Below are 23022 nucleotides of genomic sequence, written 5' to 3'. Positions count from 1 at the left end.
TGTAATCGCCATGCATTCGTTTTTCCATCTCGTACTGCCCATGAACCTATAAAGGAAGCACTGCTAATTTTCACTGATGGTCCTCATCAGGAACAGCAGCTTATGCCTTTAAAGATCAAGTAATCTCCTTTGCTACATCATCTGTGTCAGCTCAGTTGGTTGAATTACACACTGTGTTTCAAGCATTTCCAAACCAGTAATATTTACACAGATAGCTCATAAATAGCTCAATCTATCCCTCTATTAGAAACTGCTGTGCAAATAAAGCATTCCTCAGAAGCAGCTGATTTGTTTTTACAGTGTCAACAATTAATTTTGAGGAGAAAGTGTAAATTCTTTATAGGACACCTGAGAACCCACACTGGACTACCAGGTCCTCTCTCCTGAGGGAAACACCAAGGCAGATCTAGCCACTCGTGTAACTGCAGTGACTTTATCAGATCCACCATCTAACTTGGATCAGGCCATAAAGGCTCATGAGTTATATCATCTTAATTCTAAGACTTCAAAGGTCGTGTTTAAAAATTTCCAGAGAATCCCAGCACTTGGGAGGCAGAGACAGGCGGATTTCTGAGTTCGAGGCCAGCCTGGTCTACAGAGTGAGTTCCAGGACAGCCAGGGCTACACAGAGAAACCCTGTCTTGAAAAAAAAAATTACCAGAGAGCAAGCTAGACAAATTGTCAAACAATGTCAATCATGTGTTACACTTTTACCAGTTCCTCATTTGGGTGTAAATCCAAAGGGACTGATACCAAACAGTCTCTGGCAAATGGATGTTACTCATTATAATAAATTTGGAAATAAACAAATATATACATGTATATGTAGATACATACAGTGGTTTCATTTATGTAACATTACAAACTGGAGAAGCAAGCAAACATGTGATCACTCATATGCTTGCTATAATCGCTTTATTGGGTGTGCCTAAACAGATAAAGACTGACAATGGCACAGGTTATACAAGCTCCAGTTTCCACCAATTTTTTGAAAAAAATGGGAATACTACACAAAACAGGTATTCCATATAATTCATAGGGCCAAGGTATGGTAGACAAGGCACATCAAACCATTAAATGTCAATTTGAAAAAAATTAAGAATGGGGAATGGTACCCTACCAAGGGATCCCCCAGAAATATCCTTCTCACATGCTCTTTATTTAAAAATTTTTAACTTTGGATTCTGAAGGAAGATCTGCTGCAAATAGATTCTGGCATCCTGATACCAAAAAGAATTTTGCAACAGTCCTCTGGAAAGACCCACTAACTGGAACCTGGAATGGGCCAGATCCAGTGCTTATCTGGGGAAGAGGTTCTGTCTGCATATATTCCCAAATGGCAGATGCCTGCCAGAGAGACTGATTAAACAAATAGACAACAATAACAAATCCAGGGAGGAGAAACCCCCTTGAGAAGTGTATTTTTTCTTTGCAGAAAACATGAAGATGCTTCTCAATTGCCTTCAAACTGGAACAGATCAACCAGCAAACCTGACTTGGGAAGTCCTCAATGCGGAAGGAGACATCACCACCCTTACCTCCAGGGTGGCTCTATTGGACTCTTGGTTCCCCAACATATGATTTAGTGGGGAGCGTTGTTTAGACCCAGGAGAAAACCCACTACCACAGTTACTATAGTTGTTTTTTGGGTTTGAGATTGATTGAAGTGGAAATGAGGATTTCCCTACTTGTTTTGTTAAGATCAAAGCTATGATCAGTTCTGTATTTCTATAGATTTAGATTCTGCTATAACACATTTGTAAACAGAATAGAAGAGGCTTATACTTTTTACTCCTCGGACAGAGGGAGTTATGTGTTGCCCTTAAAAGAGAGTGTTGCTGTTATACTGACTATTCAGGCATTGTTAAGTCTCTTGTCTCTCGGGTCATGCTGTTCAACAAACTGATGGCTTTTGCATAACAACAGATAGATGCTATTCAAATGAAACCCATACAGGTCCATCATTACAGTAGGAAGTAGGGGATTCTAAAACCTCTGTCATCAAGACTAGCAAGGATTAACCCCTAATTTACACGCTAAGCTGGAAAGTCAATGACGGGTAAGAGAACACTTCAAGACCTTCACCCCTAAAAAGGGAGGCCTCACCATCCTAAGACAGGAGCTCAACCAATGGCTGTTGAGTATCCAAAGACGGGAAAGGGAGGCCGGGTCCTTTGTTCTGACCTAAGGCAGGCACGGTTTCTGTAAGTTTTCCCAGCCTTCCCTTTTGAAAAAAAAATTTTAAAGGGGCATCTGTGGAGAGCCAACTCCGAGCAGAAAGCGGCTATCATCTTTGTAGCCATATCAGGCCATATACCCTGACAAGAGACTTGTTTTCAACAGCCACAACAGCTGAGCACATTCTGATAAACATTTTGTTTTTCTCACATATCTTGTTTTGCTGTTTAGTGCTCCCAGCTGCAAGACGCAGGTGGTAAAGTGCCTTCAGCTGTGTTCCCCGCTCATGCTTATATATACCCAGGATTTCCTTTCAGTAAACGGGACTTGAACAGACTGTCTCCATTCTTCGAGTCTCTTCCCCCTCCATCCCCACTCTTTCTCTTGCTAGACCCTGTTGACTGACCCGAACGGACCAGGTCACCTTAGCCCCCAAGTGTGGAGTAGTGTGGACGGGTCACACCAGGTTGGCCTTGACCTTTCTGAGGCCTACCTTGCCTTTGTCTTCCAAGTATTGATATCAAAGGCATGTGCCAGCACACCTGGTTATAATATCGTCTTCTGAGAGAACCATTCCATTTTCAACCTCAAGTAGTAGCCTTTCAGGTCACTTGTGTGCTTTATGTTTATCATCATCATCATTGGTGTGTGAGTATAGGTACACAAGGGTGGGTGTGGAGAAGTCACAGAACAACTTTCAGGAATTGCTTTTCACCTTCAACCACGGGATCTGGGGGGTCAAACTCAGGTCATCAGGTTTGTTCTGCAAGCACTTTTATCTGCTGAGCCATTTCCTTGGCCATTTTGAGTTTTATGTTTGTTTACTGTCTGTCTTCCCCAAGGAAGCTCCTTAAGACTTCTTGTCTGCTACTGTGCCCCTAGTACAGAATTTTTGACAGTGTTTTGGCATGCAATGACTATCCAATCATAATTGTTAAAGGAATTAGCAATATTGACTGTCTCTTAATTTATAACTTAGATAGTATCATATGCTTAAAAAAATTCAGTCTCTGGCCAAGCATGGTGGTACACACCTGTAATCCCAGCACTAGGGAGGCTGAGGTGGGATAGGGGATTTGAGGTCAACTTTGGTTACATAGTGAATTCTAGGATAGTCTTGTGTAATACAGCAAGAAAGATCCCATCTCAATACAAAGCAAAGGAAAGACCCTCTCAGCATCTTTAAACTGTTTTGCCTTATATCCATCTAACATTTGGATAGTAGAGTTGGTTGACTAAGGGATACACAAGTGTGATTTGGGCCTAGAAGGCCCTCTTCCTCTACGTGTATCTATCTGGTTAATAACTCCTAAAGTCTCTGGCTTCTCTGTAGACCAATTCAGCATGAGGTTTCTCTCACCAACCTTGAGTATTTTCATAATCCATGTCTCCTCTCTTGCCAATTTAGACCAGAAAAAAAATTCTGGCTTTGAAGATTTCAGTCCATATCCATGACCCAGGTTAGTCACCTGGAGATTCTAGGAGATTCCTTACCTGTGTGGTAAAGAGGGTCTCTGGGAAAGCCTCTATCTCAAAATAAGTTTCCTACCATTGGGCACAGTGGCTAGAATTTCACATTGGCCACTGCTTCCCAGACAGTGTTGCTAACTGACATACTTTTAGTTTTAGTGACCAACACTGGGGTCTGTTGAAATTGAATGGGTTGGTAGGTAAGGTTTCGCGTTTCCCTACAGCTACTGTTCAGTTGGTAACAGGGCTTAACAGGTTCTCAGTTAGTCAGATGAGAATGCTGAAGCTAAAAGGGTGAGGGAGGGGATTAGGGATACATAAGGAGTGATTTTGGCTGGTCATGCAATTCAGAAGGAAGGAGATAAAGAAACAGGAGGGGGTTTTCAAAAGGCATGTACAGATAGATAGATAGATAGATAGACAGACAGACAGATAGATAATTTTAAGTAAAGCAGGCTACAAACACTTTTGTGTGTAAGAAGCTGAACCTGAGTCTCAGAAGAATCTTAATTCCACCACTAATGAACTCCCATGTGACCTTGGGCAGGACACCAGAGACTTAATTTTCCTTTTCTTCATCCTGGGAGAGTGAGGACCATCTTGTCCCCTTTGCAAAGCTGCTGAGGGAATCAAAGTAGACAAGGGCAGAGCAACATTACAAATTATGAAGCAAAAGCCAAGTATGGTGGTCATGCCTATAATCTTAGTGCAGGCAGATTGCTGTGAGTTCAAGGACAGCCTTGTGTACATAGTGAGTTCCAGGTCAGCCAGAGCTACACAGTGAGACCCTATTTCAAAAACAAGCAAACAAACACCAATTAAGCAAAGAAAGCCACCATCTTGCTTGGCTGGTGGAGAACAACAGCAATTTTGGGCCAAGCATTTATAAAGGTTTTTCCCTTGCCGGGCAGTGGTGGTACACGCCTTTAATCCCAGCACTTGCGAGGCAGAGGCAGGTGGATTTCTGAGTTTGAGGCCAGCCTGGTCTACCAAGAGTGAGTTCTGGGACAGCCAGGGCTACAAAGAGAAACCCTGTCTTGAAAAACAAAAAACAAAAAACAAAACAACAAAAAAAGGTGTTTCCCTTTTAAGAAACTCTTATCACTCCTCCAAATTGGACAGATGAGGAAGCCCAGGGCAAAAGAAGGTCTTAGACCTGTAGGTCTTAGACGTGGGATTTTTAGACTCTAGTTCCCTAAATTTCATGACATTCTGAGTTTCTACCCAGAATGCCCTAGGTTTTATCTCTTGCTCGAGGACTCATTATTTCTGGATTGCTGCAAATATCTTCTTAATCCCACCACTGTCTGCACTTACCAACCATAGGAGAAGAAGGTGTTGCTCTGGGGACTTGATTTCAAAACTCTCTACTGGCTATGAGGGTCAGCTAGGAAATGGCATTGTATGACTGGCTACAGACAACAGCCTGGATATAGTCTTGGCCCCTCCTTTGCCCATCCCACTTAGCTCCCCTGTTTGGACCCAGACTGGGCTCTTGGGTGCTTGGCTGCTGTTTTTGTAACAGTCAATAGGTTAGCTCTCCTGGGACACAGTGGGGTTTTGTTTTTTGTATGTATGTATGTATGTATGTATGTATGTATGTATGTATGTATGTATTTAACATTCCCTGCTAAGAGCCACCAGAGAGGATAGAGAGATCAGGAGGTCTCTCACAAATTCATCTTCCTGCTAGTGGCAGACACACAGGCATCAGACTCCACTTGTTCTTGGCCAGCCAGCATGGTAAGCAGAGATGGGGGGCCCAATAGACCCAGGGTAAAAGAAACTTGAGAGTCCAGATGTTCATGGGGCTACAGCACATAGTGGCACAATGTTAAATTTGGGTGAGGCTTCCATATGTATTTGCTGAAACAGGGAAGCATGTACAGGGAATGGAGCAGAGGAAGGGCAGCCTAGGTTCAGGAGCAGGGCTGTTCAAGGGCTCTGAATTCATGTGTAGCCATTAGCAGGAAGGTTATGAGCATTTGAGCAGAAAGTGCAGACACTTCATTCTGGCTGAATCTTCATACCCTGCATCCACTTACTGATGCAGACTGCTGGGTCCCTGGTGTTCCTTCTTTCAGCTGTCAAAGGACAGCTTTGGACAGACGCCCTTCTACACACTGTCACTCACGCCTTGCTCGTGTGTCACACTTTTGACTGACCACTCATTTCAGCTACCTATTAGCAGGAGAATGAGACAGGGTAAAAGGAGTGTGTCTACGTTTGTTGGGGTGGGTTGTACATGGGCCAGGCACATTTGCTATTTTCAACTGTCTCTCCACTGGGAAAGATAGAAGAACAGTTAAAGGCATGGTTGGAGCCAGACTGTCCCTGCTCAGAGTATGTCTGCTTTTTGGTCAGAGAAAGCTGCCTGACCTTTCTGAGAGTCAGTTTCCTGCACTGTGAGGTGGGGGTTGGGGGAGGCTCTTACCTAAGGGGATTGTCCTAAAGAAGGAATCTAATTAGTACTTAGGCAATGGGAACCAAACACTGCAGCAAAGCCTTCTGGGTAGGAGATTCAACCATGTTTACAGAAATAGGAGCTCAGGAAGCTCAGAAAGGTGAAAAAAACATGTCTCCTGAGGTGAGTTTTTTGTTCCAAACCCGCTGCCTCACAGCGTGAGCATTGTCCTCTGAGAAGCCAGATGTCCTGTGTAGGCTGCTGGCCCTGGAGCCAGGACTGTGTCTAATTTCATGGACAGAGCTTGAGTAGGCTCAGGGATACCTCTGGGTTTGCCAGACACTGGGTGAGGCAAGGCAGGCTCCCTCCCTCCCATACCTGGGGAGTTCTTGAGTCTTTGAATGTCTAAATCTCTTCAAGATCAATTCATTATTTTCTTTTATCATGACACAGGAGGCTGAGAAAACTCCAACATGCATGAAACACCCGGTGTGTATGTAAGGCAATAGGCTTTTAAGTATTCTTTTTTTAAATTAAGATTTATTTTATGTATGAGTACACTGTCCCTGTCTTCAGACACACCCAAAGAAAACACCAGATCTCATTACAGATGGTTGTGAGCCACCATGTAGATGTTGGGAATTGAACTCGGGACCTCTGGAAGAGTACTCAGTGCTCTTAACCACTGAGCCATCTCTCTAGCCCCCTTTAAGTATTCTTTTATTTGACTCTCAGAGTCATTCACCCCAGGAGAGGGCTCTTATTATCACCTATATTTTACAAGGAGGACATCAATAAGAGGGTTAAGATTCTTATATAAGAGAGAGAGAGAGACACCCTAGCTCACAGATGTCCATCACTTCTAGATAAATCCCATTCGCCTAAAAATCATAAGTCAAGGTCCTTAGGTCATATTTTAAAAGTCAATGGTGTGTTAGGTTTATGAATTTAGGTTTATGAATAAAACATCCTCATTAAATGTTACAAAATATTAGCCAGGCATGGTGTTACAGCATAGGCCTGTAACTCTAGCTAGTTGAGAGGTTGAGGTAGAAAAATTACCTAAGTTCAAAACCAGCATGGGCAACTTAGTGTGACTTTGTCTCAATTTTTTTTCCCTCGAGACAGGGTTTTCCTGAAGACCAGCCTGTCCTTGAACTTACAGAGATCCACCTGACTCTGCCTCCTGAGTGCTGGGAATAAAGACATGCACCACCAACCAATAAACTACTTTTTAAGAACAGAGAATGAAGTAACAGAGATGGAGCATGTACTGGCTGGTTTTCTGCGTCAACTTGACACAAGATGGAGTTATCACAGAGAAAGGAGCCTCCCTTGAGGAAATAAATGCCTTCATGAGATCAAGCTGTACGTCCTGACTTTCTTTGATGATGAACAACAATGTGGAAGTGTAAGCTGAATAAACCCTTTCCTCCCCAACTTGCTTCTTGGTCATGATGTGCAGGAATAGAAACCCTGACTAGACAGAGCACTTGCTGAGCATGTGTGGGGTCCTGAGATCAGCAACGATGACAACAAATAAAACACAGTAATGCAAAAAAAAAAAAAAAAAAAAAAGTACACGGAATAAAATACAAAGAATAATATAATAAGTGCTGGCTATCAAACCTCCAGTTGTCTCCACTTCCTTCTGCCAGAGAGATCTATCATCCCAAACTTGGTCTTAGTGTTTTCCCTTGCTGTCACTATCTCCTATTTTCTCTTGCTGTCATCACTGTTGGCTCCCGTTTCTTTCTGAAAGAAAGATGGTTCACTATCACACTCTGCCAGACCCATTGGATCCCCTCCTGTCCCTCACTGGGGTGCTTAGTCACTAAGTGAGGCGCTAGACGTTTGGATCTACCCACATCTGTTTCCCCCAGAGTTTTGGCACAGTCCTCAACGCTGTCAGTAAAGGCATAGACCCAGGAGGTGGGGCAAGGAGAGCAAGCCCATGATCCTTGACTTTCAGTTAAAGAACGCAAAAGGAAAAGCGGATGGAGCTTGTGTTCAGGCAAGGTCTATGTTTCTCCCAAAGCTGTCCTCTGCCTGCCCAGTGTGAGTGCATCTCAGTCCAGTTGGGGCAGTCCAGTGTGTAGAAGGCCAGTGCCCACTGGGAGCTCTACTGCCTGGAACATGGGATCCAACCGGATGGGCAGATGCCCAGTGACAACCCATCAGTGGAGGGGACAGCTCCTGATTCCTGACTTCACCACCTTTTTAGAGAAAGTGAGACTGGAAACCATGTACCCCATGCAGTGTGTGTGGGCCTGGAGACCATTGTGATTGGTGAGCAGTGATCAGTCCCTGTCCCCGAGTGTGCAGCAGAATAGCTGCATCGCTGAAGGGCTTTGGAGTTCATCCTCACAGCCTTCCAGCTTCTGCCACCAATTTCAACTCCAGACCTAGAGACTGTGGTTATACCATGCCCGAGTCCCCAGGTCAGACGCTACTTCCCCTCTCCTGTCAGTAGAAAGCATGCCCAGGCAAGATAAACAATAGTTAGATGAAACTCATCAAATGTCACTACACCACAACCAAAAGCAACTTGGGGAGGAAAGGGTTTATTTTATTTCCCACCCTCAAGTCACCATGCATCCTTGGGAGAAGTCAGGGCAGGAACTTGGAGCAGAAAGCGTGAAGGACGCAGCTTACTGCTTTGCTCTCTGGCCCGTGCTCAGCTGATCCTGTCCAGCCCAGACCCACCTGTCCTGGGGTGAACCCTTCTACATCAATCATGACAGCCTCTCGCAGATGTGGCTACAGACAAATGTGATCTGGGAAATTCCTCAATTGGAGTTCCTTCTTCCCAGGTATCTTAAGAGTTTCTATTGCTGTGATGAAACACCATGACCAAAAAGCAAGTCGGGGACAAAAGGGTTTATTTGGCTTACACTTCCACATTGTGATTCATCACTGAAGGAATCCAAGACAGGAACCCCAAAAGGAACCTGGGGGCAGGAGCTGATGCAGAGGCCATGGAGGAGTACTCTTTGCTCTCCATCGATTGCTCAGCCTGCTTTCTTATGGAACCCTGGACTACCAGCCCAGGGATGGCCCCACCCACAATGGGCTGGCCTCTCCCTCATGAATCACTAAGAAAGATGCTCTACGGGCTTGCCTACAGCCTGGTTTTATGGAGACTTTTTTCCATTTGAGGCTCCCTCCTCTCTGATGATTCTAGCTTCTGTTAAGTTGACACGGACTTAGCTAGCCAGCATACCAGGTGACTCTAGGTTGCATCAAGTTGACAATGAAAACCAGCCAGCACTCTGGACAAGCTACAGTGGTTTGTAAGCATTCCCCAGGATACCTTATATTATCTTGTTTAAACCTAGAAGGCATGTAGTCATTATACCTACTGCAAGCTCCATGGGGACAAGGTCTGCTCACCACTCTATTACTGGCACCCCAAATGTTGCCTGCTATGTTAGTCAGTCAGCAGTTGTTAAGGAAGTGTTACATGGATGCCTATTTTAAAATTGTGGAAATGAGGCTTTGAGCAGCTCTGTGTCTTGCCCAAGGTTACCTTGCTAGTTAAATGAAGGGGGCAGGAGTCAAACCCAGACTGGTGCTCTGGCTTCTTCAGATCACTGCTCCTCTTTTCCATGGTGGAGCCAGACTCCACCTCTTCTGGCCTGCCAGGTACCCAATGCCTAGACAGTGACTCAGGCACCTTGAGGGCAGGGAGTGGGTGATGCTCAACAACTCCTCTGCCCTGACTCTGGGATAGAGGGCATCAAGGCACCAGATGAGAGAGGGCCTGAGCCAGGACAGACACTTCTTTGGGGACAGTCTTTGGGCTGCCACTGCCCTTGGGAAGAATCTCACAATATCTTACAGGAGGTGTGGCAAGAGCCTAGAACAGGCCACCAGGAGGACTAAGAAGAAAGTCAGTCACCTGCCAATTTGGCAGGGTTCCCAGACAGATAGGCACAGTGCTCCTTTCTGTTGGGTGTATTAGCCAGCCAACACTGGTAGTCTCTGTGATATCTCCTTCCAGTTATGTGGCCTAGCTAGTACACACATCTCCATGTTCCCACTGGCGTGCACTGACAGGCCTGGGTTGGACGGGGTCTAAGTGTGGGAAGGGAACCACCCAGCTCCCTTGAGGCAGCTATGAGCACCACCCAGACTGGCTCCCGGGGACTTCCTCAACACAAGGAAATGCTTTCATCCTTCACACTTCTAAAGCCAGGGTGCAATTACCTCCTGCAGGGAGACTCAGGAGACAGGTTCCCAGCCCTGGATCTTGCCTCCGCTGTGTCAGGAATATGTCTATGTCTCCTAAGGTGTATTTCTTGTCCATTTCCTTCTGAAACTCCGCCTTCCTCCTCTTGGGGTTACTGTTGCCACGCCGGCCAGCTTAGGTCACAGACATCCAGAACCATCTAGAACCTTGACACTTTCCTTTCACTGGCTTTCCCTGGGTCTTATCTTCTATCTGTCCCTGTGACTCACTGGCACTTGGAGTGAGCCAAAGTCTGTGATTTTATGGCTTATATGTAGTTTCTTTGAATTGCCCTAATTCCCCACCTAGATTTTAACTTTTCATGTGTATTTGAATACTTAACATGTGCATGCTTCAGGATTCAAAAGGTGTTGGGAGCCAACTCCTAGCAGAAAGCGGCTATCATTTTTGCAGCCATCTCAGGCCATATACCCTTGACAAGAGACAAGAAGACAAGAGACTTGTTTTCAACAGCCTACAACAGCTGAGCACACTCTGATAAACATCTTGTTTATCCCACATATCTTGTTTTGTTGTTTAGTGTTGTTTACCACCTGCAAGGTGCAGGTGGTAAAGTGTATATATACCCATGATTTCCTTTCAATAAACGGGACTTGACCAGACTTTCTGTCTTGTCTCCATTCTTCGAATCTCTTGTCCCTCCATCCCCATTCTCTCTCTTGCTAGACCCTGTTGACTGACCCAAATGGACCAGGACACTTAGTCCCCAAGTGTGGGGGTACCACAGCTTGGTAAAAGGCACCAACAGCTTTTTGTGAAATGCAACAATAGATCTTTATCTCATGCTCCTCTTGGCAGCTACCAAACCTGACACTGTTTTGTGTTTATCTTTTTTTTCCCTTTCTTCTGAGACAGGGTCTTGTTGTATAATCCAATTTGGCTTTCATCTCGCCAGCCCTGGTTTTTCAATTCTTTTTTTTTTTTTTTTCCCTTAAGATTTATTTAAGCCGGGAAGTGGTGGCACACGCCTTTAATCCCAGCACTTGAGAGGCAGAGGCAGGCAGATTTCTGAGTTCGAGGCCAGCCTGGTCTACAGAGTGAGTTCCAGGACAGTCAGTGCTATACAGAGAATCCCTGTCTCGAACGCCCTCCCCCCACCCAGTTTTTTTTTTTTTTTAATGTATCTGAGTACACTGTAGCTGTCTTCAGACACACCAGAAGAGGGCACCAGATCTCATTACAGATGGTTGTGAGCTACCATGTCAGGGAACTGAACTCAAGACCTCTGAAAGAACAGTCAGTGCTCTTAACCATTGAGCCATCTCTCCAGCCTGGCCTTTCTTAAGATCACATACCTGGTAGGTGCTAGTCTGCCGTGTGTTGAGATGAGAGAAAAAGAAATAGCAAAAAGTTGGGAAGATTTTGGAATAATTTACTTACTCTTGATGTGTTTAAACCAAATATAAGTATTGGTCCTTGGGTCACATAGAACTCCTATTGCAAACAGTAGAAGCCAGCTCAAGTAAATTAAACCAACAACAAAAAGCAAAGGAAGCTAAACTAAACCAACCATTTCCCGCCACAAAATCACCCTCAAATTAGCAACGTATGGAATTCACATCGACTTGGTCAATGCAGGGCTGGCAGCCAAACCTCAAACAGCAGTGTCAAAAGAGGTCTGGCAGCTCTGTCCTCTGCCACCCACCCCGCTCCACCACACAAGTGGTCATCTGTCCTCAGCAGGGGGACTGACACTTTCCCCTCCAGGCACAAGAGGTCGCTGTAGGATCCACAGCAACCTGCACCACACAGAAATAAATTCTTAGCTACCTTCATCTTCATCTCCCTCCCTCTGTCCAGATTTGAAGTCCCACTTACCAGTGGCTTCTCACTGACAGAATTTGTCTTGTGCCTGCACCCTTACACCAGGGAAGCGAGAACCTCAAGGTTCTGTGGTGGATAACTCATCTCTTATCAGGGCTGAAATGATCAAAATTCCCTAAGAGTAGGCAGGAAGTCTCCAAATATAGGCAGGAGTTCAGAAGGTGGGGAGTCAGGAAAAGGGGACAAAAATGATTGCTGCCTTCCTCTTTTGGGTGACGCTCAAGCTGTTGCTTTGATGATATGTCCCCAGGTCACTCGTCCTCCAACACTGACTGGACTCAGACACCAATTACTGCTTGGGTTATGTGTGACACCAGAGAGCATCATGCTAATAACACCTTCTATGAACCATGCTTCATTTGACTTTCAACAGCTCTGGGTGCTACCTATATTTAAGGAGGAAAACAGTCCTTGGAAGTTCCCAAGTCACACAGCAGCAGCCGATTGCAAGGCCAGGTCTCCCTGTTCTCAGAGTCCTAAGTTTCCCGGTGGGTTCTGCTGTCATGTCAGCTGCTGTCTTAGCAGGGACTTGGGGGTTGGCGAGGGTCACCTTCTGTACCAGCTTTATCCTTCCCCCAGTGCTGGGATTGAGGCTAAGTAAGGTCTGATGTCTGCTAGGCAAGCACTCTGCCCCTAAACCAAACCTATAGCCTTACGTTCTTATTATCTTCTGGCAGCAACTACTAAATAGAAAATAGCACACTAATGCCTAGGAATCAGCTAGATGGAATAAAACTAGACCCACTTCTGGAAGGCTCCCTTTTTCCTGAGGTCCGAATCCAGGAATCATTTATGAGGTTGAACGTTGAACAGATCTACTCAGGATCGGCTGTGGAAGAGGAGCTTTGAGTCTACTAATTTCCTTTTACTAGGCTCTTCTACCGCACCCTTTCTAGGTAAATATATATATATGTGTGTGTGTGTGTGTGTGTATGTATGTATGTATATATATATATATGGATGACAAACGACGACACAATTCTTACCTTGTGGAATTTACATTCTACCGGGGGAGGTAGATGATCATCAAATGTTAATTTGTGGCTCTGACAGGCGTGGAGAAGGAAATGCCACAAGACTCTATAAAAAGCAGGTCTGACCTACTCAGGAGAGCCAGGGCAGCCTCTTTTGAAGACTTGGGGCTGAAGCTAGGCTATGAAGAAGGGGAGGAGTTAGGCCCAGAGGAGACCCGTGAGTCCTGGAGGTGATGGCCTGAGGGGGGGGTATTCAGGGATCATGAAGCACGCTTAGAGGCCAGCGACAGAAGGACACGGGGTCCGCACCTAGCTTGCGGACTGCCCCCTGCCTGTGTTTGAGAGACAGTGTCACGGCTGGAAGGATGTGTATCAGACTTCAGTCTCCTAAGTCCCACCTGGGAATGACGTCGTCTGGGTGCAAAACTAAAATAAACGGCTCCGCCCCCATCTCCCAGCAGCCCCTGCAGCGCCACCGCCCCCCCTCCGCCCCCTCGTGTGACCGGCCGAGCCGGCCCTCTCTGAGTCTCTAGTAGTTTCCACGGCGCTGACGCATGCTTGCGCACATAACCCGGCCAGGCGCGTCGTACGCAGCGGCCGCGAGCCGGGCAGCGGGTGCTAGGCGGTTCCCCCGCGGGGGGCAGGGGCGGGACTCCCGGCAGAGGAGGTGCGGCCCCAGCTGGGTCAGGTTGGGGGCTCAGATCGGGTTACTGGAGTTAGGGGGTTCGGGTAGGGATCCCCCCTCCTGCCGTGAGATAGTCCTGGGCACCGGCCTGCGGGACCAGATAAAGGCTGCGAAGAAGCCTAGTCACCGGCCGCAGGCGTGGCTCCCCGACCCGATTCCACCGCGCAGTGTCTCCTGCCTGCCCGGGGTTGCAGGGAGCTGCGGTGCCTCCGTCGGCCTGACCCCTTCTCTCCCGCAGCCTGCAGGAGGGCCGTCTGACGGCTGAGTTGCCATGGCATCCTACTACGAGATTCTAGACGTACCGCGGAGTGCGTCCCCTGATGACATCAAGAAGGCGTAAGTGCCTCGGCTGTGTTACAGAAAGGCTCTGACCCTTGTTCCCCGCCCCCCCTCCCCCGAGTGCCAGGGGCCCTTTTGAGGAGGGCTGACTGAAGGAGGAAGGAGACCCTTGGGAAAGTTCGAAGACCAAGTCCAGCAAGGGAAGAAGAGCTGACCTTCTTTAGGGCCCGCTACACACCCAGTTCCCCTCCCCTCCAGCTCCTACGTGTGGGCTTGCCCAGGTTGCAGTGCTAAAATGCCCAGGCTCTATGAAGTAGGCCAGTGTCCCCACTCTCTGTGTGGCTATAGATAGCTCTATCGAACGAAGCCCAAGAGAGGGCTTAGGGCAGGGACTTTCCTCTGAGAACCCTGAATACATGGCTGCAGTCATGGGGTATTTTGGGATGGGGCCAGTGAAAGGGTGTTGAACTAAGTAGGGTGGTCAGGTGGAAAGATCCTGCATCGGTCCCCTGACCCTCCCTCTGTGCTCACTCCCTGCAGGTACCGAAAGAAGGCTCTGCAGTGGCACCCAGACAAGAACCCGGATAATAAAGAGTTTGCTGAGAAAAAATTTAAGGAGGTGGCAGAGGCCTATGAAGTACTATCTGACAGTAAGGCTTGGGGTCCTGCAGGGACCCCTGCTTCCATTCACTCCTTCCTAAAGCCAGGCCTCCATCCCGTCTCCTCCAAGATTTTATCTAAGCGTTTAATTGCCTCCTTCCACGGGGCAAGTTATGTCTGTCTCCCAGGGTCTGGAAAACAGTTTGGATCCTGATCAGGGAAGGTCACAGCTTTCCTGCCAGGCAGACTTATCATCCCCATTTTATAGGCTGGTAAACTGAGGCTGAGAGAGATGAAATGATTTGCCCATTTCTTGAGCTAGAATATGAATCCAGGTCTGATAGATGATTTTTTTTTTCCTGTGCTTAAGAGTGTACCCAGGGCATTGCGCATGCTAAAGCAAGTGTTTTACTGTCAAGCCATAATTCCAGACCCAGGCCATTCATTCATTCATTCATTCATTCATAAAACATTCTAACTAGACATGGCTATAATTCCAGCACTCAGGAGGTAAGGCAGGAGGACCTTTTAAGGTCAAAGGTCCTGTCTCAATAAGTAAACAAACGTGAAAACCAGCATCAATGGGTTGAGTCTGTAGCTTTGTTGGTAGAATGCTTTGGTACCATACACAAGGCCCTGGGTCTGATCCCTAGCCCCACATAAACTAAGCATGGTGCCACATACCCGTAATCCTAGCAATGCAAGACAGAAGCAGGGGGAGCAAAAGTTCAAGGTCTTCCTTGGCCACATGTCAAGCTCATGGCCATCCTGGGCTACGTGAACAGTATCTTTAAAAGTGTATTTCTTAGATGTGGGTGGTGGTTCACACCTGTCACCTCAGCACTGAGGAGGCTGAGGTGAGATGATTGTGGAGAGGTTGAAGACAGCCTGGATACAGAATGAGACCCCGTCTCAAAACACCAAAAACAAAACCCACAAATGATCCCAGAAAATAGCCCCTAAATGTACCATCCCAGGTATTTCGCAGTACTAGGGAGACAGTGGAGGACAAGCAGGCTCCGTCCTCATCCTGTGGTCTATCCTATTCTGGTCAGAGAAGACCCACAATAGCCAGGAATATGCAGAGACAGCTTAAACACTGAGAAGAGTATTCCAAAGGAGAGCCATTGAACCAGGGAAGGCGGATGCATGCTTTGGTTGTGGTCCTAGCTGGTCTCTGTGGAAGTGGCTTGATTAGGGTAAGCCTATTAATAATAATATAGCATAATTAGCTGACATGTATTTACTTATTTCTGTGGAGCTGGGTGTGGAACCACTGAGCTCTGCCTCAGCCCCTCGCTAATTTATTGCATTATGTGTTAAGCACCTTGCTAGGCAGTTTGGTGAGTTATCTCCTTTAATTCTCCCGATGGCTTGGAGTGGGTGCTGTTGGTGTGTCTGTTATATAGATGAGCAGCTGCTCAAATCATGCTCTTCCCCGGGACACCCTGCCATCTTCCAAGTTGCATTTTTCTGACACTTGTCCTAGCCCAGGAGGGGAGATAACTTTCCTCCTGGGAGGAATGACTGGGTCTCTTCTTCTAGAGCACAAACGGGAGATCTATGATCGCTATGGCCGGGAAGGGCTGACGGGGGCAGGTAGGTAGAGTGGTGGGGTGCCAAGATGGAGGTGGTTCAGGGAGGGAGGGGCAGGCAAATTCTTTCATAGCATGCTCTTTCAAAGGTTCCTTTAGGTGGGATCCCCTGGCTCAGGGCCGTATGTACAAACTAAGCCCCCTCCTCATCCTGACTCTCCTCCAGGAAGTGGTCCTTCTCGATCGGAAACTGGTGGTATGGGGCCTGGCTTCACATTCACCTTCCGTAGCCCTGAGGAAGTCTTCCGGGAGTTCTTCGGGAGTGGAGATCCTTTTTCAGAGCTCTTTGGTACGTAGACTCAAGGTTGCTCAACTCCCTCCTCCAGCCTGCTGTCTGTCCTGTGGGGAATCTCTCAGGCTAGAGCCGGAGATGGAATTGGAATCTCACAGACAGAACATTTGAGGTTGTAGGCGTGAGTCCAGTGAAAGCTAGGACAGAAGAACCTGACACATGGCAGGACTCACGTGACACACCAGTGACACTTCACAGACTGGCCTTATTAAATGACAACAAGAACACATTGTTAAGCCTCCACAACAGCCACCAGTGGAACAAGACTCAAAGGCATCATGTGACCATTGCACAGCACTGCACATAACAACAGACACCTTTTTTAAAAATGAGTAACATATGCCAAGAATTCTACATCCCCTAAAGCCTCTTGTAAATCCTGAGAGGTGAGCCATCCCCATCTCCAGATGAGAAAATGGAAGCATCTTACTAGTTAGCTTAGACTCACACGTGTAATTGGCACAACTGGGTGGCTAGGAAGGAGCTCAGTGGTAGAGGCCTGCCCATCATGTGCGAGGCCCTGATTTCAGCCCTCCAGCACCATGAAACAAAACACGGAGGTAAATCTATCTATTGATTAAAAGACTCCTTCGACAAGCAGGGTTGCGCATGCCTGTAAAAAACTCAGCACTGAGAGCTGGCCAGGGTGGTGTACACTTTTAATCCCTGAGCTCAGGAGGCAGAGGCACTCTGAGTTAAAGGCTAGCCTGCTCTCCATAGCAATTTCCAGGCCAGCCAGAGCTACGCAGTGAGAACCTGTCTCAAAGCCCCCAAAGAACTTTAAACTTGGGGGGTGGAGCCCCAAGATCAGGGCTGCAAGGCCCTCCTTATCTATTAAGTTTGAGGCTAGCCTGAGCTACTGATACCCTTCCTCCCCCCCAAAAAAAAAGTTTAAAAAATTTGTAAATTGGGGCTGGAGAGATGGATGACTCAGCGGTTAAGAGCACTGACTGCTCTTCCAGAGGTTTTGAGTTCAATTCCCAGCAACCACATGGTATCTTACAACCATCTGTGATGGGATCTAATGCCTTCTTCTGGTGTGTCTAAAGAGAGGGACAATTTGCTCACATACACAGAATAAATGCATCTTTAAAAAAAACAATAACCTTAAAAGTTTTTGTAAACTTACACAACCCAAAACAGGAGACATCCAAAGTGTACCGGGTTGCTTGTTAGCTTGGTTTCTAGGCTTTAAGGCTACAACCACACAGGTTTTGGAGGCAAACTCTTCACCACTGACTAATCTTCTTGCAGATGACTTGGGTGCCTTCTCGGAGCTTCAGAACCAGAGTTCCCGACTCACAGGCCCTTTCTTCACTTTCTCTTCCTCCTTTCCTGGCAACTCTGGTAAGCACTATCCCTGTCCATTTTTGCAAATCCCAAGTCTTGGGATCCTGGGAATTGGTTTTGTTTTGGCTAGCCTGGGCAAGTTTGAGTGAGGCCCCCAAGATTTCTGGCTTTTGGTGACCGTGGTAAGTAGCCAACAGTCTCTCTCTCTCTCATCACCTCCTCTCTGCCTCGTCTGTCCCAATGCCAGATTTCTCCTCCTCGTCTTTCTCCTTCAGCCCAGGGGCTGGTGCTTTCCGCTCTGTCTCTACGTCCACCACCTTTGTCCAAGGCCGCCGCATCACCACACGCAGGTGAGCTCTCCCTCTGGGGCCGTTCAGGTGGAGGGGCTGGGGAGGAGGCACAGAAGCAAGTGCTGTGTGAACACGGAGTCTTTCCCTGACCACTGGACTGTTCAGAGCCTGGACGGTTCAGAGGTCTGCTCACTGACCTGTGCCGCCTTCCACAGGATCATGGAGAACGGGCAGGAGCGGGTAGAAGTGGAAGAGGATGGACAGCTGAAGTCAGTGTCCATCAACGGTGAGTGGCGCCTCCTTCTACCTCCTGGGGTAGGGTTAGCGGGAGAAGAAGGGTCTCAGACCGCATCATTAGTGGGATGCCTTGGTTGCAAGGCTCTTCACTCTGTATGTGTAATACTGGGTATTGAACCCTTAGGCATGCTAGGCAAACTCTACCTTTGAGCTATAGCCTGAGCCTGCACTTGACTTTTAGAGGACACACATGTCCACAGAGGAGGTTTCCTTCCCTTCCCTTTTCCTCTTCCTTTCTCTTCTCTCTCTCTCTCTCTCTCTCTCTGTCATCTTCCTGTCTCTCTGAATATGTGTCTTGTGTGTGTATATATGTGATATACACTCTGCATGTGCCCATGAATGCACCTGTGGAGGCCAAAAGTCAATGTCTGTCTATCAATCATCTATCTACCTACCTACATACATAATTATTAAGATTTTTGATTATGTGCAGTTTTGTATGTATGTGTGTGCACATATGTGTTTGCATCTGTGCAGGTGCTAACAGGTCCAAGGCACCTCCAGGCCCCCTTGGAGATGAAGTTACAGGCAGTTGTGAGCCTCCTGATGTGGAGTCTGGGAGCTGAACTTGGGTCCTCCGGGGGAACAGTACCTGCTCTTAACTGCCAAGCCATCTCTTCTGCCCCAGTCCTTATTTACTTTCTGAGAATTTCATATAAGCACACCATGTAGTATTTAGATCAGACTCATGCTCCACCTTCATTCTCCAGCACCCACCATGTTCCTCTCTCTCCTTCATGTCTTCTTTGTCTTTTCTATTTTTTTTTAAAGATTCCTTTTTTATATTTATGAGTACACTGTAGCTGTCTTCAGACACACCAGAAGAGGGCATCAGATCCTATTACAGATGGTTGTGAGCCACCTTATGGTTGCTGGGAATTGAACTCAGGACCTTTGGAAGAGCAGTCAGTGCTCTCAACTGCTGAGCCATCTCTCCAGCCCTTTATTTTTTGAGACAGAGTCTCTCGCTGAACTTGGAGGTCACTGCTTCAGCTTACCTGGCTGGCCAGCAAGCCCCAGGAATCCTCCTGTCTCTGCTTTCCAGCACTGGGATTACCGGTGTGCTCTGCCTCACACTGCTTTTTTTCATGGTTGCTGGGGATCTGAACTCTGAGCCATCTCCGAAGTCCTCCTGTGTTCTTGACATAACAGGGGAGTAAAGCCGCCGATCATACTTTCCCAGTTTTTGTTGTTGGTGGTGGTAGGTTTTTTGTTTTTTTGTTTTTGTTTTGTTTGTTTTTGTTTGGTTTTTAGAGACAGGGTTTCTCTGTGTAGCCTTGGCTCTCCTGGAGCTCACCCTGTAGACCAGGCTGGCCTTGAACTCCCAAAGATCCACCTGCCTCTGTGTTCCAAGTGCTGAGATTTAAGTTGTATTCCACCACTGCCCGGCATATTTACCTAGTTTTTATTTGAGGGGCCTGAGCTGAAGCATGTTTGAATGACCCTCACTTCCAAGTAGCCTCTGGTTTAAGACTACTGCTTACCAAACAAAGGGGATAAGTTAAGACAGGGATCAAAATCAGGTACTAGAGTATGAGACAGAGCCCTGTGCATGCTGGGCTACTTGCATCAGTCCAGGAATCGCACACAGTCACAGTGGCTAGCCACTTACCTGCTAACGCTGAGCCATCTAACAAGTACTGTATGCAGGTCATATTTAGTCATTGGAACCTTTGCATGTGCAGACAATCTCCTCATTCCCGTGTCATAGACAGGGGAGGCACAGGGAAGCTGAGTACTGTGCTGGATAGCCTTGTCACCTAACACATGGATGTCAGTTCCAGAGAGAGGCTCTGAGTGGCCGGGGTCATTACTGGGTGAGGTGGTCCCCCATGACATTCTAGCTTTGGGTTGAGACCTGATGGTGGTTGTGACTTTTGCAGGTGTCCCAGATGACCTGGCACTAGGCTTGGAGCTGAGCCGTCGTGAGCAGCAACCTTCAGTCACCCCTGGGTTGGGGGTCATGCAGGTCCGGCCGACCTCTCTCTCTCGTCCCCTTGACCACGACCTTTCTGAGGATGAGGACCTGCAGCTTGCCATGGCTTACAGCCTGTCAGAGATGGAGGCAGCTGGGCAGAAGCCAGCAGGTGGGCGGGGGGCACAGCAACGACAGCATGGGCAGCCCAAGGCCCAGCACAGAGACCTTGATATGGGGGGCACACACAAGGGGGTGAGGGGTGAGGCAGCCAAACTCAGCCCATCCTCAGAGGAGAAGGCCTCTCGCTGCCTCATTCTCTGAGAACCAGAACGAGCCTGGACTGATTCAGGTCCTGACTCAGAGTCCAGCTTACAGTCAGGAGTGCAGAATAGTGTGGCCTGAGCTGCAGGATTCCAAACTCTGTCCCTCTACACGTTTCCCTCCCAGGCCCACCGTCCTGTAGCGGGGACAGGAATTTGTACTCTGTCCAGGGCTGATAGGTGCCTGGGTAAAGCCCAGGATTTGGAGGTGGGGGCATCAGTGCCTGTGGAGCTCAGAGGCACTGGTTGGATCAGACACTGCTGAAGGACATTAGTGGGCTTGGGGTGGGCTTTTTGTGCCCGAGTCTTTTTCTGCCATTTGTGTTGCTGATACTGTCAAGGAAGGAGGACTTGGCCTGGCATGCTCTGAGCTTGAGTTGGCAGCTTCCCCCAGGGAACAGTGCAGGCCGAGCAGAGCCTCTGCTGTCCTTGGCCAGCTGCAGCCCTCCCTGTTTCTGTGTAGCACTGAGCTCTCACCCACCATCTCATTTCCCCTCTGGTACTGCCTTCCTCCCACTCCACTCTCTGCAACGCCCACCCTTCAGCCGCAACGCCTGCTCTCATTGCTGCTTGGCTAGGTCTCCCTTCTCCTTTTCTTTGAAGCCCAGGAAGATGCTGGGGCCAGTGGGTCCATAGGATCTTCTGGGGAGGCTAGCTAGGTGGGGTGGAAGCCTCTCAGCCCTCCAGAGTCTCAACCAGAGTCAACTCCTCTTCCCTTCTTCTTGCTGCCTCAGCCTGCCCTGGCCATAGGACTAGGCAGAGGTGAGGCTGGCTATCCTTGGAGAGGTGGGATAGGGCCAGGGTGACCCAGAGGGAGGCCTAGGTGGGGACTGTATTTGTACCACCTGCCCATCAGAGCTCAGGGGCCGGCCACAGGGCTGGCCTAGAAGTGCATGCTCAGCTCCATCCTCCATCTGCTTGCAGCTGACCCTCTCTCCTGTCACCCACCCCTGCTCTCTCCCCAGATGTGTTCTGAGCTGGATATCCTGGATACAGAGTTGCTGCAGTTCCATCAGGACAGCGCCCTCCCCAATGTGCTAGGAGGGAATACTACATTCCTCTCCCTCATTTATGCTGAGTGTAGAGCTGGGGGCTGGGGTGGGGGTGGGGACTGAGTAGGAGGCACCTGTAGTCTTAGCCTCTGAACTCTCTTCCCTGGGTGCTTAGCGCCATCTTTTGTGGACTACAAGTCCCAGAGTGCAATGTACCCTGGCCTCAGTTCTTATAGTTCTTATCCCAGAGGAAGAGCTGCTCAGTTAGAAAACTGAGCTTCTTGGGATATGTAGTTCCAACCTTGGCCAGTCTGTCACACTCTCAGAATGGGGAGATCTTGTCTTTTATTTTGTCCCTGGCCAGGGTGGTGAGAATTGTAGATGACCAGAACCTATGACCCTTCGTGCTAGACCCAGGGTGGAGTGAGCAGATTCCTGTAGCATCTGAGAGAGGATGTTTTCCCTTGGGTAACCTGGGGGTCCAAAGGAATAAGCTAACGGGGCAGTGGATGGAGTAGGTAGGGCATGGTCCTGGATGGCTGTGGGCTGGCAGAACCTGGGAGAGGAGGCTGCCTTGGCTGGCATGTGTACGGCAAGGATTGGCATGCGGAGGGAGTGTTGGACATGTTGCTTGAATGGCTTTCTTTGACCTCTGACCTTGCTCCCATTCTTTCTTATCATCCATTCATCCTCCATGAGCCACCTGTCCTCCTGCCTGGGGAGCCCAAGGCCAGCAAGGGGATTGGTGGAGCGAGCAGGCAGTGGCCAGCCTCTGTTAACACTGAGCCTCTGCGACCCATCAAAGCCAGATGAGCTGAGCTCAGACTGAGGGGAAATGGAGGCAAATAAAGCTGAGTTTTGAGAGCCTGGTGCCTGTGCTCCTCCTTTCCACAGGGGCTCAGAGACCCCCTAGAACTGCCAGATGACACTCGAGGCTTTCCATCTTCCTTCATGCCGAATAACTGGAGGCACAAACTCTGACCAGGTTGTCCTCCCCAAATGTGTCATGTGATGATAGAAAAAAAAATGCTTAGAATTATTTGCCCTCCCTTCCAGGGCCCCACAACTAGCTTCATCTTGGGGCTCTCTCTTGGAAGGGGATGCATTTCCTGGTTCTCTGCAGCCCAGCCAGGCTCACACTAAGTTAAGACTTGATTGGAAGCATGGGACTCAGATGATGCCTAATGATTTTAAACAGCACCCAAGGGCCCTAGAATAAGCCCTTCCAGGGGATGTGATCCAGGAGCATGCAGAATGCTACCATCCCCGTCGTCCAGGCCCAGGGATAAAGGAATCAGGAGCTCCTCCCCCCTCACCGTCTCTAACTGCAGGACCAACACCTTTGTGCTTTTTCTACAAGAG

The 23022-nt window shown here is 48.1% G+C and overlaps 1 protein-coding gene across 4 annotated transcripts; it reads left to right on the top strand.

Annotated features, from left to right (window-relative positions):
* The first annotated feature begins 13610 nt into the window (after positions 1–13610).
* Dnajb2 (DnaJ heat shock protein family (Hsp40) member B2) lies at positions 13611–22524 on the top strand. Of its 4 annotated transcripts, XM_034497853.2 has the most exons (11): positions 13626–13769; positions 14026–14123; positions 14607–14716; positions 16212–16265; positions 16428–16550; positions 17808–17900; positions 18091–18193; positions 18349–18419; positions 20314–20517; positions 21403–21430; positions 21634–22524. In XM_034497853.2, exons 2-11 carry the CDS (start codon positions 14059–14061, stop codon positions 21707–21709), a joined length of 927 nt encoding a protein of 308 aa, XP_034353744.1. In that variant the 5' UTR covers positions 13626–13769; positions 14026–14058; the 3' UTR covers positions 21710–22524. The 4 variants fall into 4 exon arrangements, with proteins under 4 accessions (XP_034353747.1, XP_034353744.1, XP_034353743.1 ...); XM_034497856.2 differs by lacking the exon at positions 21403–21430 and having other exon boundaries at positions 13611–13769; XM_034497852.2 differs by lacking the exons at positions 21403–21430; positions 21634–22524 and having other exon boundaries at positions 20314–20809.
* Positions 22525–23022: the final 498 nt, after the last annotated feature.

This window comes from Arvicanthis niloticus, chromosome 3 (assembly GCF_011762505.2).
Source record: "Arvicanthis niloticus isolate mArvNil1 chromosome 3, mArvNil1.pat.X, whole genome shotgun sequence".
Classification (NCBI taxonomy): domain Eukaryota; kingdom Metazoa; phylum Chordata; class Mammalia; order Rodentia; family Muridae; genus Arvicanthis; species Arvicanthis niloticus.
This window is presented reverse-complemented; position numbering and strand designations above follow the sequence as displayed.